At 35.5% G+C, this 15,729-nt stretch overlaps 1 protein-coding gene across 1 annotated transcript; it reads right to left on the bottom strand.

The window, feature by feature from the left end:
• Positions 1 to 8,487: 8,487 nt before the first annotated feature.
• On the bottom strand, positions 8,488 to 15,498 carry LOC102607167 (ABC transporter B family member 19). Its single transcript, XM_006482515.3, has 10 exons — positions 14,998 to 15,498; positions 14,838 to 14,892; positions 14,563 to 14,738; positions 14,038 to 14,238; positions 13,493 to 13,752; positions 13,087 to 13,403; positions 12,775 to 12,998; positions 11,793 to 12,612; positions 11,460 to 11,701; positions 8,488 to 9,997 (listed from the first exon to the last, which is right to left on the bottom strand). Exons 1-10 carry the CDS (start codon positions 15,250 to 15,252, stop codon positions 8,789 to 8,791), a joined length of 3,759 nt encoding a protein of 1,252 aa, XP_006482578.1. The 5' UTR covers positions 15,253 to 15,498; the 3' UTR covers positions 8,488 to 8,788.
• Positions 15,499 to 15,729: the final 231 nt, after the last annotated feature.

The following is a 15,729-nucleotide window of genomic DNA, read 5'->3' as shown; positions in this document are numbered from 1 at the left end:
AATAAAAGTAGTCGAAATTTGGGTGATCATTTATAATTTTAGCCAATTTCTGATTTTCCTTGTTTTTATAATTAAAAATACCTATCATTGACCAACCCCACCCCCCCCCCCCCCCAAAATTAAAAAGTCATTAAGTTATAAATTCTTCCTTAAAATAAAAAAATCACTCCATCAATCACATAACATTTCACTTACTATATCTTAATCTATTGTATCAAAGTCATTATGTATCACTCTCAATCGAGTCTCAAACATCAACAATTCTTAGTATTTATTGGCTATAATAACAAAGAGAGATGGAACATTAATGACCAAAATTTATAAATGCGCACCAAACTTTAGGCTATTTCCATCAATTTCTGTCAATATTTTTCATACCGTATTTTGCTTTCACTTTTTATTACTCAAAACCATTTTTTTTATATGAAGTTCGTAAGTGTCATATAGATATCTAAATTCAAAGAAAGTCAACGTATATCAACTATGTCGATCTCTTCACATGACCAAATAAAGAAAATTGTACCCACCATTTTCTCATTGATTGATTACATAGTCTCCTCACATGCTAATCCATGTGAGTTTTGTTTTGTTTTGTTGTTGCCTTCGTTTTTTTTTTTTTTTTTCAATATATCAGATATTATCAACCACATTTTATCAACAAGACCAAAATGTCCTCACGAAACCCTAATTCTGTTTCCGATTTGATAGTTTCTGATTGATGAATAAACCAAATTTTATGTAGTGTTGGAACTTGGGATTATCGGTCCCCGACAAGCTTAATGTTGCTGGATTTTGTTTGCTAATACATTGTTGGGCATGAATTAGAGTCGCCGACATACAATAAATGATGTTTAAGCATTCTCCCACCAACTTTGATCACTATTAATTAATTAAATTCAACTTTATATAAAAACCTCAAATTTCTTGATTTACATTTGAATGGGTACTTGTAATTATTGTTGCTAATTGCATGCATGCTATTTTCTTGCCGACGTTACCTTTTTATTTGCTCTGCTTTGCTTTTTGTAGGCTTGTGGCTTGACAATGATCCATAGATATTTTCACACAGAATAAGAGAAGAAGAAAGCGGTGACGAAGAACAATAACAATAAATGAATTTATTTTAATTGTTTAATTCCATTCATCAAATGCACTTTTCACTTTCGTTGGATCTCTCTATCCACGCAATCAATCATTGCTTAAAGTAACTCTTTGAATTACTCCACTCTATCCATTTGAGATAACTTCCATTCTGGTCTTCTCAAGTAGATTCCATTCAAATTTAAAAACAAAGTAGCAGAAACCAAATAATAACACTTAAAAACCAAACCTTTTCAATGTAATCTTTAATTGTTACTTTGAAAAATCATCTTAATCTAATTCACCCCTTAATTTCTCGTCCTTAAAGGGGTTTATAAATAAATTGAGACACGCGCGGGTGTGTATATATAGAGTCACTCTTTGACATTTATTATTTATGATGAATAATGATTGAATTTACATGATGGTGGGCGAAGATTTTCGTGTCCAAGAGAGTGGACACATTTATGCATAAAATATTCCTTAACATTTAAGTACGAGACAATTAAGGATGCTTAAGGAGACAATTAAAGAAAATGGAAAGATATTCAAGCATATGATAATTAATACGATTAGGTTTAGTCAAATCAAAATTAACAAATGCACCGACATGACTATATGCAAGCACATGTGCATTGAAGTCCAAAAACAGTCAACTTTGGAAAGCTCCATTTCGTTGAAGTGGCCAAGCGGGGATTCTCACATCTCCCTCTTGATTCTTTTCTTTCAACTGCAATTGATTGTTTTAGAAAATTTACAAGTGAATTTGCAAATGTGAGAGATAATGCATGTACAATATAAGTGAAAGTCACGGAGGGTTCTTAATTTCTCCATTGACACAGAAAATAAAACTCATGATAGAAGTACTTTCTTTTCCAATTTATTTTTCATGTTTACATTTCAACTTATAATAAGAGAAATAATAACTATCTAAAATATTTTATACTAAATTTTATTCTAAATAATATGCCATTTATTGAGTGATTATTAATTTTTTAAAGATTTAAATGAATTAATTATATCATCTCATTATTCAATTTAAGAATTTCACATCATTTAGGATAATTTCTTGGATGATAAATTTAAGATGTGTAGCATTACTCACCTTATACTAATCTCAAGAAAACCCTAAATAAATTAAAGGTCAGTGACTTTAATTTCGGTTTTAAATATAGGGGACGGACACAACTTTGTAGTCAATAACAAGTACTAATTTTAATGATCTAGAAGTTTGAGTATTCTATCTAATTCACTTTTTTTTCCAGAACTGTTTTTTTTTTATTATTATTAAGAAAAAAGGGTAAACTTGTTATGCGAGAAACTATCAACATTTTTTTAAAAAAAAACCTTTAATTTGGGCATTAATGATCTCATTTGTTCGGGTCAGATTTTAACTTTCAGCTCATGAGATATATTCCCATAGAAATTTTTGTTGAAGGGTCAAACACAAGGCCTCGTAATCAATCTTTCGCAGTTTGCACTTGAGCTTCTTTAATTTGAATCCCCCTCAATTAGTGAGTTCTTTCTTGTCCGTGTCACCTTCAAAATTAAGGGTATCTTGTATTAAATTAATCAACTCAAAAGATTACACTGCTTTGGCATCTAAAGCTCATATCGAAATTGTAACATGAACCCTTAAACTTATAATATGTAGCACATCGAAATGATGACATAAGCAAATAAAGCATAAGACCAAGAACATGTTATTAATCACTGAAATTATTTTTATACAGCTATTTCCCGAATTAACAAGCCAAATACAAACAGCCAATCCGAAATTATAGAAGTAGAACAATTATTCAACTTTCAACTCAATAATTCAACCATGACATTACTTGTAGCATATCCCTGAAACCAAACAACGCCCTGCATCGATTATAAGGACTGATTTATGGGGCACTGATCAGCTGAAATGAAGACGTATTGGATTAATGCTAAGTTCCAGATGAAATTGAAACCCCTGCTGGCTGCTGCAGCTTCAAGGATTTGAGACAACTCGGCCTGAAAAGGCAAGGCCTAGGGACAACGCGGGCTGATAATAACTTAAATCTCTATGTGTTCGGAGATGTTCAAGATTGGGCAGTCTTCCCAATATATCCGGAGTACAACAGCTGGGTCATATGTTAAGGCTGAAATGAAATTTATATTTTCCAAAGACCTGCAATATTTTCCTGGATGTGGAGGCAGAGTGATGTAACCAGAATTTAGAGGCATCAGTTCATGCACTGTCCAAAATTCAACAGGCACGCAATCTATGAAGCTGGATAACATATCTAGCGTATAAAGGTTGAGAGGGTTGCATAATGATGAAGGAAAGGGAAGGAATATCCAACTTCAAATATCTCAAACAGCAAAAATTTCCAAATCCTGTTGGCTATTAATTCCTCGCAAGTCCAAAACCCTGAGGATTTTGAACATTTTACAAATATTCACACAATCTATTGCGGCAGAGGGTTGGTTATCTGAGTGTAGGTGCAACAAAGAACGAAGGTGTGTGTTAGCCCGCATTAAAGAGCGGAACATAGCCAGGCTTCCAACAATGGGAATATTGATTGCTTTGATTTTGCCTCCAGCTCCTGCATTCTTCACTCGAACAAGGCCTCTACTGATTGGTTTTTCGAAGAACTCTTCAGCTGTTGCCACACGATTGTGAGGTTTTTCAAAATTGGGCTTGCAGGGTTCCAAGACATAAACAATATGGACCTTAAAATTCAAAGGCTTTTGATTGACAAAGCGCAAGTAATTTGGTCTATCTTCTTCAACTTATATCAGCTTCAATGGCCGCTAGCTTCTTACACTAATTTATCCATTAATCAACTCAAGAAAAAAAAAAAAAAAAACCCAAAGATTTGTTAAGATTTATTATCCAACATTCCAACTCGTAACATGAAACGTTAAATGGACCCATAAGGTGAAGAACATGTTATTTGTCACTCTTTTTTTTTTTTTTTTTTTTTTTTTTTTTTTTTTGAAGTGACAAATTTAGCAGTTGGATATTACATGCTGTGAGAAAGCTTGTGCTTCTGTAGCTAACAACTCTGCTGCTGTTTGCTCGCTGGTCCAATAAGAGGCCCAGTAATCACACCTTTCGCAGTTTTTGGTATCCTAGTAGTATCCAACCTTTTATGCTTGGCCCAATTTCACACACCCCTTCAGATCCTTATAAAATCTTCTTTTTGTAGTTGTAGTTCTATTTTTAGAAGAAATTACATGAAAGGACATAACTATCTTTAAATACTAATATATGATTTTATCAAAATAATTTTGATACAATGAAAAAATAAATTTCCTAATAATATGAATTTTATTTTGAAAAATATATTTACAATTTAATTAATATTCTAGATGATAGTAACTTCAATTAAACTATTTGAAATTTTTTATTCTTTTTTGCAATTTTATAAAAAAGAAAAAATAATTATAAATATGAGCAGTGGGGGTTTCATAGGACTTTTAAGGGGTGTTTAGAAGATACACTCATTTGTTAAAGCTTACGTCAAACCCCATTAAATATACGTCCAGCTTGTGAGGCATTAGCCAAATGAAATTTTGAATGTCAAAGTTGTCGATGTGTTAGCCTAATTAAGTTATTTCTATTGTTTAAGAAAATTTCTCAAGGTTGGTTACTTGGTTATGTTTTGAATAAGATGTTGTCGCTTCTAATTTACAGCTGTTAATAAATGAAATTTATTAGCTCTCAAGTATGAGCATGATAAAAAATTGGCTAGTTTAAAAATTGAATGAGGGTAGTTTAGTCAGTCAAAAGAGAAAAAATCTGATTCTCAAATCCTTTTTTTTAAATTAGAATTCTAGTAATAATTTTTATTTTTGAGTAAAACCTATTAATTCGATTCCAATTCCCTTTCCGAATTTGCAAGTAATCAATCACCGGAATGATTCGATTGCAGAGAATCTTGACAAAAGTTATAAAAGGCCATTTGAAAAAACTAGAAATGCCCATGAGAATTCGCAACTTACCAAATCAAACATGGGCTTGCTAGGTCCATTTCCACGCTAAAAAGCTCCCACCCATCACAATCATCAGCCCAATCAACTACATGCACACCCTCCCCCCCTTTGGGAGCAGACAAGGGGATTCAGTCCAAAATATCGACCTCAAAATTCAAACCTTTTGATTGAAACAAAACATGGATGACAGACAGGGGTTCATCAATTTTCTCAATATCTCCTTTACGTAACGAACCTTTTTTCATGCACTAGCTTCTATCAACTTCAATGGCTGCTTGCTTGCTTCTGACAATAATTGAGTGACTTGGTTGGCAAACTTTATCACTAACATTATCTTGTATAGTTTTTAAGGAGAGATTTTATGACCACTTGAGCTTCTTTAAATATCTCAATTATTGACTTATTTTCTTTCTTTCTTGCCACCTTTTAAAATGCTAGTATCTTGTATTGTATTACAAACAAATCCATTAATCAACTCAAAATATTTGCTGATTTTGCCCGAATCTCTAACCTTTCATGTATCGACCATTGGCATTTGGTCCACAAGCATTAGTGGCTTATCAAATTGAATATTCTGTGTTTTTTTTTTTTCTTTCTCCTTGTGAATTAGCAAAGAAAACAAAATGGTACGGCCTCAATAATTGGTTGGAGGTAGAAGAGAGACTAAAAAGTCAACAGTTTTACTCAGCAAACACTATTGCTGTAACAGATAACAGACGACGCAGGACAATTGCCATTAAATTGAATGTACAAACCGCAGATGATGAAACATCAGAGAATCTAACAGCAACAGACACCCCCCACACTAAACTCCAGCTCTGCTTCTGTCAGTGTGTCATTATCAACTTGCAATTTTCACTTTTACCATGTGCTCTGTCTCATTTCATTTCAATTGTCACCAGCCGATTAACAACAAACAATCAGCATACGCACATGAGTGTGGATATTTATTTTAATATATTTTTAAAAATATAAATTTAAAAAATGGATAATTTTTAAAAACCTCCCTTGAGGTTTGAGGCTGTTGCAAGTAGATGGTGAAAATTATTTTATTTGTAAAAAGTCCCCTACCGTTAGTTAAAATTTTCATTGACTAACTGTTGATTTTGAAAAGACAATATTACCCCCAATTTTACAATTCTAAATATTTATAATTTCATAAGTAATTAAAACAATTATTTTCACTATGATCAAGTTATTGATATTTCCTTAAAATCTTAAAAACATAAAATTACAAATCTTAAAATAATTTTTTTAAGTTTGTAATAAAATTACAAATCTTAATTATTTGATATAAAAATGTAATTTTTTAAAGTTTGTAATAAAATTACAAATCTTAATTATTTGATATAAAAATATAATTTTTTTAAGTTTGTAATTTTAATTTTTTTAAGATTTTAAGAAAATTTTAACTGACATAAACTTTTTTTTAAGTTTGTAATAAAATTACAAATCTTAATTATTTGATATAAAATATAATTTTTTTAATGTTTGTAATTTTATTTTTTTTAAGATTTTAAGGAAATTTTAACTGACGTAAACTATTATTGGGGGTAATATTGTCTTTTTAAAGTCAACAGTTAGTCAATGAAAATTTTAACTAACGGTAGGGGATTTTTTACAAATAAAATAATTTTCACCATCTACTTGCAACAGCCTCAAACCTCAGGGGAGGTTTTTAAAAATTACCCTTTAAAAAATATATATATATAATACTATGGTGCATTTGTGAAGAACAACCTTTACTAGATGCCTTTGTAATGGAAGTTAAGTAATGTACTTGGCTTTGTATATATGTTTGTGGTATTAACAGAAGCCATATAGCTTGATAAATAATCTCTATTGATAAATATTAACAGAAATATTTTCTTTAAAGAAAATAAACTCTATATATAGGGAGATTAGGTTCCCTTATTTAGATAACACAATAATTAACTTTTCTGTAAATAAAAAGTTTTTAATGTTAGAGAAATAGTAAATCATTGAGAGATTGAGTGTTATTAGAATTTTTTTTTTTTTACAGTAAATTTATCTTTCATCATCTTTTTCAACCATGATTTCTCTTAAATATAAGAGTTTTTTTTTATATAAATTCTTATGTTGTGTGATTGATTTATTCTTAATTTATTTTTTATTTATTTTATTTTTCATCTATTTTTCTCCCATACAGCCGGGTTTTTTTTTTTTTTCTATACAAGACCTTTTTATGTAAATTCTTGTGGTATGTAATTATTTTTATTCTCTACTTATTTTTTATTTGATATATTTTACATGTGAGATGATGTTAGGTAGTTTAAAAAATCCCTAGTAAAAGGGCACGTATAATACAACTGAGCTACAAAGGACAGACGTGATTCATCATCTCTGCCAAAATGTCGATTAGATCTACATCTGTACAGACTGCACCGCTATTTTCTTTTGCAGCCACATGCACTCTTTGTTCAGAGAAGGGGGGCTCCCACTCCTCTGCTTCTTCTGTGCGCACTGCCACGCTTTAACTTTACTATCTTTTCTTTTCTTCTCACTCAGTGTCAATGGCAGTATCATCAATGAACCGTAAAAGTTGTTAAGGGCCTACTCTTCTTGGAGACTTCTTCAATTTTTTTATTTATTTTTTAACCTTTATGGCAGACCAAGTACGTGTAATAATGGTCAGTGTGATTGTTGAAGAAGCTATCCTCACTTTCAAAAAGGGGAAAACCGATGTGCAGATATTGAAGAAAAGGGCATTGCCATTTGCAGTTGCTCAAAAGAGTGAGCAAAGTTGGGCCATTCTATGGCGCACTAGTAGATCATGAACCGCCACTTCGGCCAAGGCCGAAGTGGTGGGCTGCTGCCCTCACAAGCATTGTGAGGGCAGCGGTTCTAGCCCTCACAAAAACATTGTGGGGGCTAAATGTTCTTTATATCCTTCTCCCTTGCGAAATGTAAGTGGAGTATGGATATCCTCTCCTGTGAGGGATTATTTGTATTGGGCATGTACTTCATAGAATTCATTGTAATAATGTAAGTCCCAATCATGTATATCTGATTGTAAATATCAGTACAATACCTCTGCTACAATAAGCAGTTGTTGTAAATATCTGTGTAATGCAGTAATCTGATGATTAATCAGTCTCAAAAAAAAAAAAAAAGTAGATCATGAACCCCATTTGTGCAACACATGCTTAACCTTTACATCTCATTGATATTTTTCACACATCTATTACTCACACAAGTCACAATAATTCATAGCATCTGCCACAAATGAATATGTCTCCCATTTTATTGAAAAAGATAATAGGTTAGCTCTTTTTGTTGCTGTTTTAGCAATTGATTTAGTCCCATGTGGGTCTTAAGCGCCGGGAACAAAGGACATGCGTGGCCTCATCTCAATATTGAAAGATAACTTTAGCAAACCACATGCTATGTGCAAAGCTAGAATAAGAAAAAGTCTCATGAGGGCTGGAAAGGTTGCGTCTTGATTTGCTTTTCAAATATTATAAAATTGCAATTACAACTGGAGATGAAAAGCCAACCAATCACCTAATCAACCACAGATAGATCAACAGGCTTATACACCAAAGATATTAATAATATAACACATGATACCCCATTGGAAAATGGGGCAGTAGTTCTTAAGATATAATCTCCACATTTCCATATCTACAACTATCATATCATCATTCAAAAAGAAAAATGGAAACATGAGGTTAATGGGACCCAAACATAATTACCACAATCAAGGCCAAAAGCACACTCAAATATGATGATGCTGTAATTGCAAAAGTCTAGAATATGCCCCATCTGGACGGCTAACCAATTCGGAGTGGCTACCCTGTTCTACAATGCGGCCATCTTGCACAACTCCAATGCAGTCTACACCTCTTATTGTTGATAATCGGTGAGCCACAAGAACCGTGGTTCGGCCCCTCATTAGCCTCTCAAGAGCTTCTTGTAGCACGCACTCAGATTCAGCATCAAGGGCACTTGTGGCCTCATCAAGCAGAAGTATTGCTGGGTTCTTGAGAACAGCCCTAGCAATTGCTATCCTTTGCTTCTGTCCACCAGAGAGTTGAACCCCTCTCTCACCAACTGGTGTTTTGTACGCATTGGGCAATGCACTAACAAACCCATGCACATTAGCAGCACGGGCGGCCTCAACGACTTCTGCTTCAGTTGCACCTTCTTTTCCATATGCAATGTTATCAAAAATGCTCGCCGCAAACAGGGCTGGCTCTTGTTGCACCAAACCAATTTTAAGCCTAAGGGACTTCAAGTTCAATCGACGAATATCCTTGCCATCAATCATAACTTTCCCAGCTGTAGGATCGTAAAATCTCTCAATCAATGCAATCACAGAACTCTTGCCAGACCCACTAGCACCTACAAGAGCTTGGCTCTGGCCAGCACGGATTCTAAGGTTAAAGTCCTTAAAAACAACTACATCTGGTCTTGATGGGTAGGCAAAATCAACATGCCTAAGTTCAATTTCTCCACGAATTGTTTCTACGGGCTCAGCATCTGGATCGTCTGGGTCAATTCTAGTAGAGCGGTCCAAAGTGGAAAACACTGAACCAACAGATTCGCCACCTCTAATGATCTCTGGAGCAAGACTGACAGTTTCCGCCACTGAATTGGCGGTCACGACCAGGACAACAAAAACCTTGATAACCTTAGAAAATGTCGATACCCCTTTGCCAACAAGGTGAACACCGTACCATAGAATGAGAGCTTCAGAGGCATGTAAAGCAAACTGAGAGATGCCGAAAAGAATGCCAGCAGTTAGACTACGACGAAGGGTTTGGCTTTGGGGCACACGAAGCTCATGGCAGAACAGGGAGAGGATCTTGTTTTGAGCATTAAAGGCTGCAACAGTTCGGATATTGCTCACTCCCTCACCAGCTATCATGCTTGTCTTTGCATGGGCCTTGGCGGTGTCTCCAGCAAACCCTTTGAGAGACAGTTGCTGCATGACGCAAAAAATGAGAGAAATTAACTGTCAGATAACTTAATCAATCAGTTGTTCCCAGTTAATCACACCCCTAATGTTTTTATGGAAATAAGTATCTTTCTACCATTAAAAACTATATTTTTGTCTAAACATTGGTCCAAAAATTACCTAAATGTAATCGTGTTAAATTTTAGTTATTGGTTTTTTCTTCTTCTAGGGTAAACATGGTCGTTGTTGCATAGCTAATAAAACAGTCATTTCTGGTTAAAGGCTCAACAAGATGAACAGTTGCACACCCCAAAGTGGGGTCTGGCCACGGTGCAACGGTGGTACGATACCACACCATAGTTTTCTCACCCAAAGTGAAGGTACCACTGAACAGTACCAAACCAGGGTAACCAAAATATTGTTTTCCTCTGCTTGATGAAATCAGTCTCTTTTCACACTGTATAAAGCATGCACGAATTTAGACACAAATAGTCCATTAAAAAGCCTAACCAACTGTTAGACTGAGGTTCCACAGTTTGAAAACTACCCAGATCCTAAGTAGCGCTCCAAAGACTTCCACTAATTGAAGCCTACAAACAATGTGCCAAAAAGGTCTGCACACCCTGCGCAAGTTAGCATCTTTCACTCTTTTTCGTTCACTGCCATTCCAGCAAATACTGTCACCCTCTGTCTCTGATACCCTTTTTGGAAAAAAATTACAAACTTTGAGAGAAAAAAAAAAAAGATTTTTATGAAAGAATAACTTGAGAGAAAAAAAAACGTTTCAAAAATTAAAAAAAAAAACTTGAGAGAAAAAAAAAATATCATGAATAATTGATCACGGGCTAAGAATCTCTTGAAACACTCAGAAGATTGGTGGTATCTGGCTAAGAAAGAGTAAACAAAAGCAATGAAAGCTCATGTACCTAGGAGAAAAACACAAGCCCATTTAACTAGGACAGCTAAAAATCTGACACGGAACTGATATCCATTCACTGTATATTGGCAGTGTCGGTGTGTGGTAAAAATCTAAGTGGAAAAAAGAACCTGTGAGAGAAACTAGACAAGTTGAAATGTTGACTAAAACTTAAAAAGAAAAGAAAATTTGTTCATAGCCTCGAGGAATAAGCTAAAAAATAACAATTTTTGAGTAAATATGGAATCTTGACTATCTTATTGAGCACAGTAATTTATAAAGCTTATATTATACTTGAGGGGTTTTAATGCAGCTGACTTGGAGGAAGCACGTGCAGTGCATCAATGCACTGCCAAGTATTTGTCGTTTTATAGAAAGATGTAGTGGAGTTATTAGATTCCAGAGATCAAAAGCAGATGTAAAAAATCTTACGTGCATTAAGAAACTGAATTGCCCATGTGCATTTGTTCAGCTCAATTTCAACCCATCTAGGAAAATGCTAACAGTTTTATTTGTACAAGTAGCTGGACTTGAAAAAGAATTGGGAAAGGATGAGTTGAGAGTGAGCATTACCTGAGCAAAGTTAGCAAGGACAAGCAGAGGGTATGTGCCTAGAATGAGAAGTGAGACTCTCCATTCCACTATGAATGCAACTATGAAGGATGTGAGCAGTGAGGTCATGTTTTGTAGAATCACAGAAATTCTATCAGCAATTGCTGATTTCACATCGGCAGCATCAGTTGCCAATCGAGCCGCAACTAGGCTTGAGTTGTGCTCTTCTTCATCGAACCATCCGACTTCATTCCTTAAGATTGCTGAAGAAAACAAAGCACCAATTAGGATCTACATGATGAAATTGAATTAACTTTCAACTAATGAGACAAATAAAGATCAATAGTTTTATACCTGCAAGCATCATCCTCCTCACTCTTGTGGTGAGGTTCTCTCCCATAATGCTAAAGAAGTAATGCTGAATCAAATATGCAACAACTGCATAAAGACCCGCACCAATGTAAATGAAGACAAATTCTTTAGTCTTCCTTTCCATGGATGCAGGATTTCTATAGTAGAAAACCTCAATCATACAGGCCATCACGATGGCAAAGGTCGGACCGATAAAACCAGAAAGCACAGACCCTATAGCACCCATTATTGAATATGGCCATTCAGGAGCATTTAGCTTGAGGAGCCGCAAGAAGTAACCATCAGGAGCTGGATTTTTGCGGTCAGTTTCAGCATTTGAAACCATCTCTATCCGGCCATCAGCCCCAGTACTGTAAGAGTAGCTCAAATTCCTTAAGCTGCCAGAGCGGAGGCTTAGGGACTTTGTTGACAATGAATGGCTTAAACGTGTTGAACGTGAGCGGCGAGTTGATGGGTTTGCAAAGTCTCTATTCCTCACCATTTCTTGGAATCGGATTAATGAAGCATAGGCCCCAGCCTTAGCAATCAGTTCCTCATGCGTTCCTGTCTCAATAACCTGCCCTTGCTGGATAACTGCAACTGTGTCTACATTTCTAATGGTGGAGAGGCGATGGGCAACAACTACAGTTGTTCTCCCAACCATGAGACGGTCCAAAGCTTCTTGAACAATGCTCTCTGACCCTGCATCAAGTGCACTAGTTGCTTCATCAAGAAGAAGGATCTTGGGGTTCTTCAACATAGCCCTGGCAATTGCAATTCTCTGTTTCTGTCCACCAGAGAGCTGCACTCCACGCTCTCCCACCTGAATTTGGAAAAAAAAAATGTGAGTATCATTAAATTTTGAGAAACTTCCTGGGATTTGGGAGATGGAAAAGAGTTATAATGAAATCTTTGTTTCCTATAACATAAGGTAAAAAATTGCAAAACAGAAATTAGAACTAATTTGATGTCTCTGTTAACGAACCTGAGTACTGTAACCATTAGGAAGCAATGTAATAAAACTGTGAGCATTGGCAGCAGAAGCAGCAGCTTCCACTTCAGCCATTGTTGCCTCAGGTTTGCCATAGAGTATGTTCTCAAGTATGGTGGTAGCAAAAAGTGCAGGTTCTTGGTTCACAAGCCCTATCTGGTCGCGTAACCATCTCAATTGCAGTGTTTTAATGTCCACATTATCCAGCAGAACATGCCCTGTTCACCAACAAGAAATATCATTACAACCATCAATAAAAGCCACAGAAACTCAATCTTTAAACAGGATCAAAGAATCTTTCATTACCTGCATTAGGATCATAGAATCTTTCAATTAGAGAGACAACAGTGCTTTTCCCAGATCCGCTGCCACCAACAACCGCAACAGTCTTTCCAGCAGGAAAGAAAATAGAGAAATCCCGGAAGATAATCACATCAGGCCTTGATGGGTAGCTAAAAGTTACATTCTTGAATTCTATATTGCCATTAACCTCATCCAAGCATCTTCCATTTGTTGGGTCTTGAATTATGGAAGGCTTTTGTTTGATGATCTCCATCAGCTTATAACCGGCTGCTTTACCTTTGCTGAATGCTCCAAGGTTTGAAAAAGACTGACCCAAACTCCTGCAGCAACCAATTATTAAGTTATCATTAAGAGAATGCTTAAACATCTGTGATGACAGAAATGGCAAAGTTTAACTCAAGGATCCTACATGCCACCAACTATGGCAGAGAAAATTGCAGTGAATGCCTTTCCTCCATCAGTTACTCCATTCCTGATAAAAACACCGGCATACCAGAAAACAAGGGCCCATGACATGCAAGCAATTCCATAAGTACATCCAAGCCCAAGACCTTTGGCCATACCAGCCTTGTATCCTAGTTTCAGTGTGTTTTGTATAGCATCTGAATAGGAATTGAGGGCCTTACTCTCACCCACATACGAGTAAACTGTCCGGACTTGTGCAATGGCCTGTGTACACAGTAAAAAAGTTAGATAGCAGAATTGTAATTAAAGTTGACATAGAAATGCAAACACATAAAACCTTTTCCAGAGTAACTAAGTGAACATTGTGTAGTTCACTGCATTTTCAGGTTCAAGCACAAATCCAGAATAAGAAAATGTATGGAACAGTTATCCAACAAGAAAAGCAACAGCTACTCAACCAAGCGTCCTGATTGAAGAGTTATATAAACCAAAATGCACCAGTCATAGAAAGTTCAAAGTACTGTCATGCTTTGTTCTGACGACGCTCACCTGCTCAGCAATTATGCCGGCATTTGCATATGATTCACGGCTCTTGGACGTGAGGCCTGTGAGAGTATATGCATATAAGCCTCCAGCGAAAGCAATACCAGGAATCACTGCTATACTTAGCAATGCCAACCTCCATGCTGATACAAAACCAACCACTAGCCCAGCCAAAAATGTTGACAAATAATGAATAAAATTCCCCACCTGAAGTTGCCAAGAAACAAAAACACGTTTGTGAGCTTAAACTTCCATGGATCAATTAAGAACCCCTAATCACAAAAGTCCACCACACCCAAAAGGCGCAAGCTAACTCAAGTTGCTAACATGCGCCTCCAATATTGAAAACAACTGTTGTGACCTTTTGGGACCCGCATTAATGCATCATCAACAACCCAGATAAGCATTTTGCAATTTATCACTATCAATTACTAGATTTGGTCCCATATCATACTATACAGTACACAAACCGAAATAAAATAAAAATAAAAAAATAGCAGAAAGAATAGAAATATTAAACAAAAATTAGACCTTCTCACTAATGGCATCTTGAACGAGAAGAGTATCCGTTGAAACACTGAAGACAATATCACCAGTTCTTGCATCAGTGTCAAAGAAGCCAACATCTTGTTTCAATACTGCTTCCAAATACTTCTTCCTCAAAGTGCTTACTTGCCTCTCCCCAGTGTACATCCAACATGCAATCTCTGGTGAAAAAAAAAAAGTTACATAAAAAATCAACAAATAATTAAACAAAGATGAAGCAATTGCATTTTCTGAAAACAAAATGAACAAAAATAACATACCAGCATAAGAAGAAAAGCAGACAATGAGTCCAAGATACACAAAGTAAAGTGCATACTGCAATGAACAGAAAAGAAAACTAATCAGAACCCAGATCCAAAATAGCTATAAACAGTAGAAAAAGATTGAATTTTGATTAGTGGGTTTGCGAAAAGTTGACACCTTGCAAACTTCATGAGTCATTTTGTGAATATCAGTTTGGTTTTTGCCAAAGCCATTAACCATTTCACCAAAGAGAAGGAAAAAAACAGGCATCGAAGAGCCATGAATAACGGCTCCTAAGCTACCAAAGATCATAAGACACCAATCATATTTGTCAGCAAATGAAAAGAGTTGAAAAAATGGCAAGCTTTGTTCTTTCTTCTTCTCTGCCTCTGGTGGCAGCGTCTTTGCTGCTTCAGTAGTTGGCTCAGCCATTATCTAATACACCAAAGCAAGAAAAAACCAACGTATTCAAGTCTCAATGAAGAGAGATCTAAGCCGATTAAAGCATTGAAAAAATGAAAGATCAAAGCACCCTTTTGAACTAACAACACAGTTAAAGTGTTCGGGTGAAGCCTGGTTTGTTAGAAATTATCAAAGAGCAAAACAAAGCAAAACGGAAAAAGAAAGAGAGAAAGAGTGGACGCATAGGAACTACAAAGAAAGCAAAGTGTGTATATATAGGAAGAGAAAGTTAAGTGGTATTGGTATTGGACCAGTGTCCAGTGGTCAAAGCAAAAATAAAAATGAAATGTATTGATTGAAGACACAAGTCACGCTACGAGCATGTATACAACGTAATGAGTGCGAGGAGAGAGTGTCTGATAGTGAGTGGTGACTGGTGAGGTGGTGGTGCTCTTTAAGTTTTTTTAACTGTGGCTTGTAAATGTGTTCGTATGATATACATGTGTG

The sequence above is a fragment of the Citrus sinensis genome, chromosome 6, assembly GCF_022201045.2.
Source record: "Citrus sinensis cultivar Valencia sweet orange chromosome 6, DVS_A1.0, whole genome shotgun sequence".
NCBI classification, from domain to species: Eukaryota; Viridiplantae; Streptophyta; class Magnoliopsida; order Sapindales; family Rutaceae; genus Citrus; species Citrus sinensis.
This window is presented reverse-complemented; position numbering and strand designations above follow the sequence as displayed.

Bases quoted from the DNA above. Each gene is read 5' to 3' on its own strand.
- LOC102607167 (XM_006482515.3), bottom strand. From the start codon at position 15,252: ATGGCTGAGCCAACTACTGAAGCAGCAAAGACGCTGCCACCAGAGGCA. The intron at 13,404-13,492 runs GTAGGATCCTTG...TGGTTGCTGCAG, and splicing joins TCTGCCATAGTTGGTGGCAT to GAGTTTGGGTCAGTCTTTTT. The intron at 12,999-13,086 runs GTAATGAAAGAT...GTTGGTGAACAG, and splicing joins ATTCTATGATCCTAATGCAG to GGCATGTTCTGCTGGATAAT.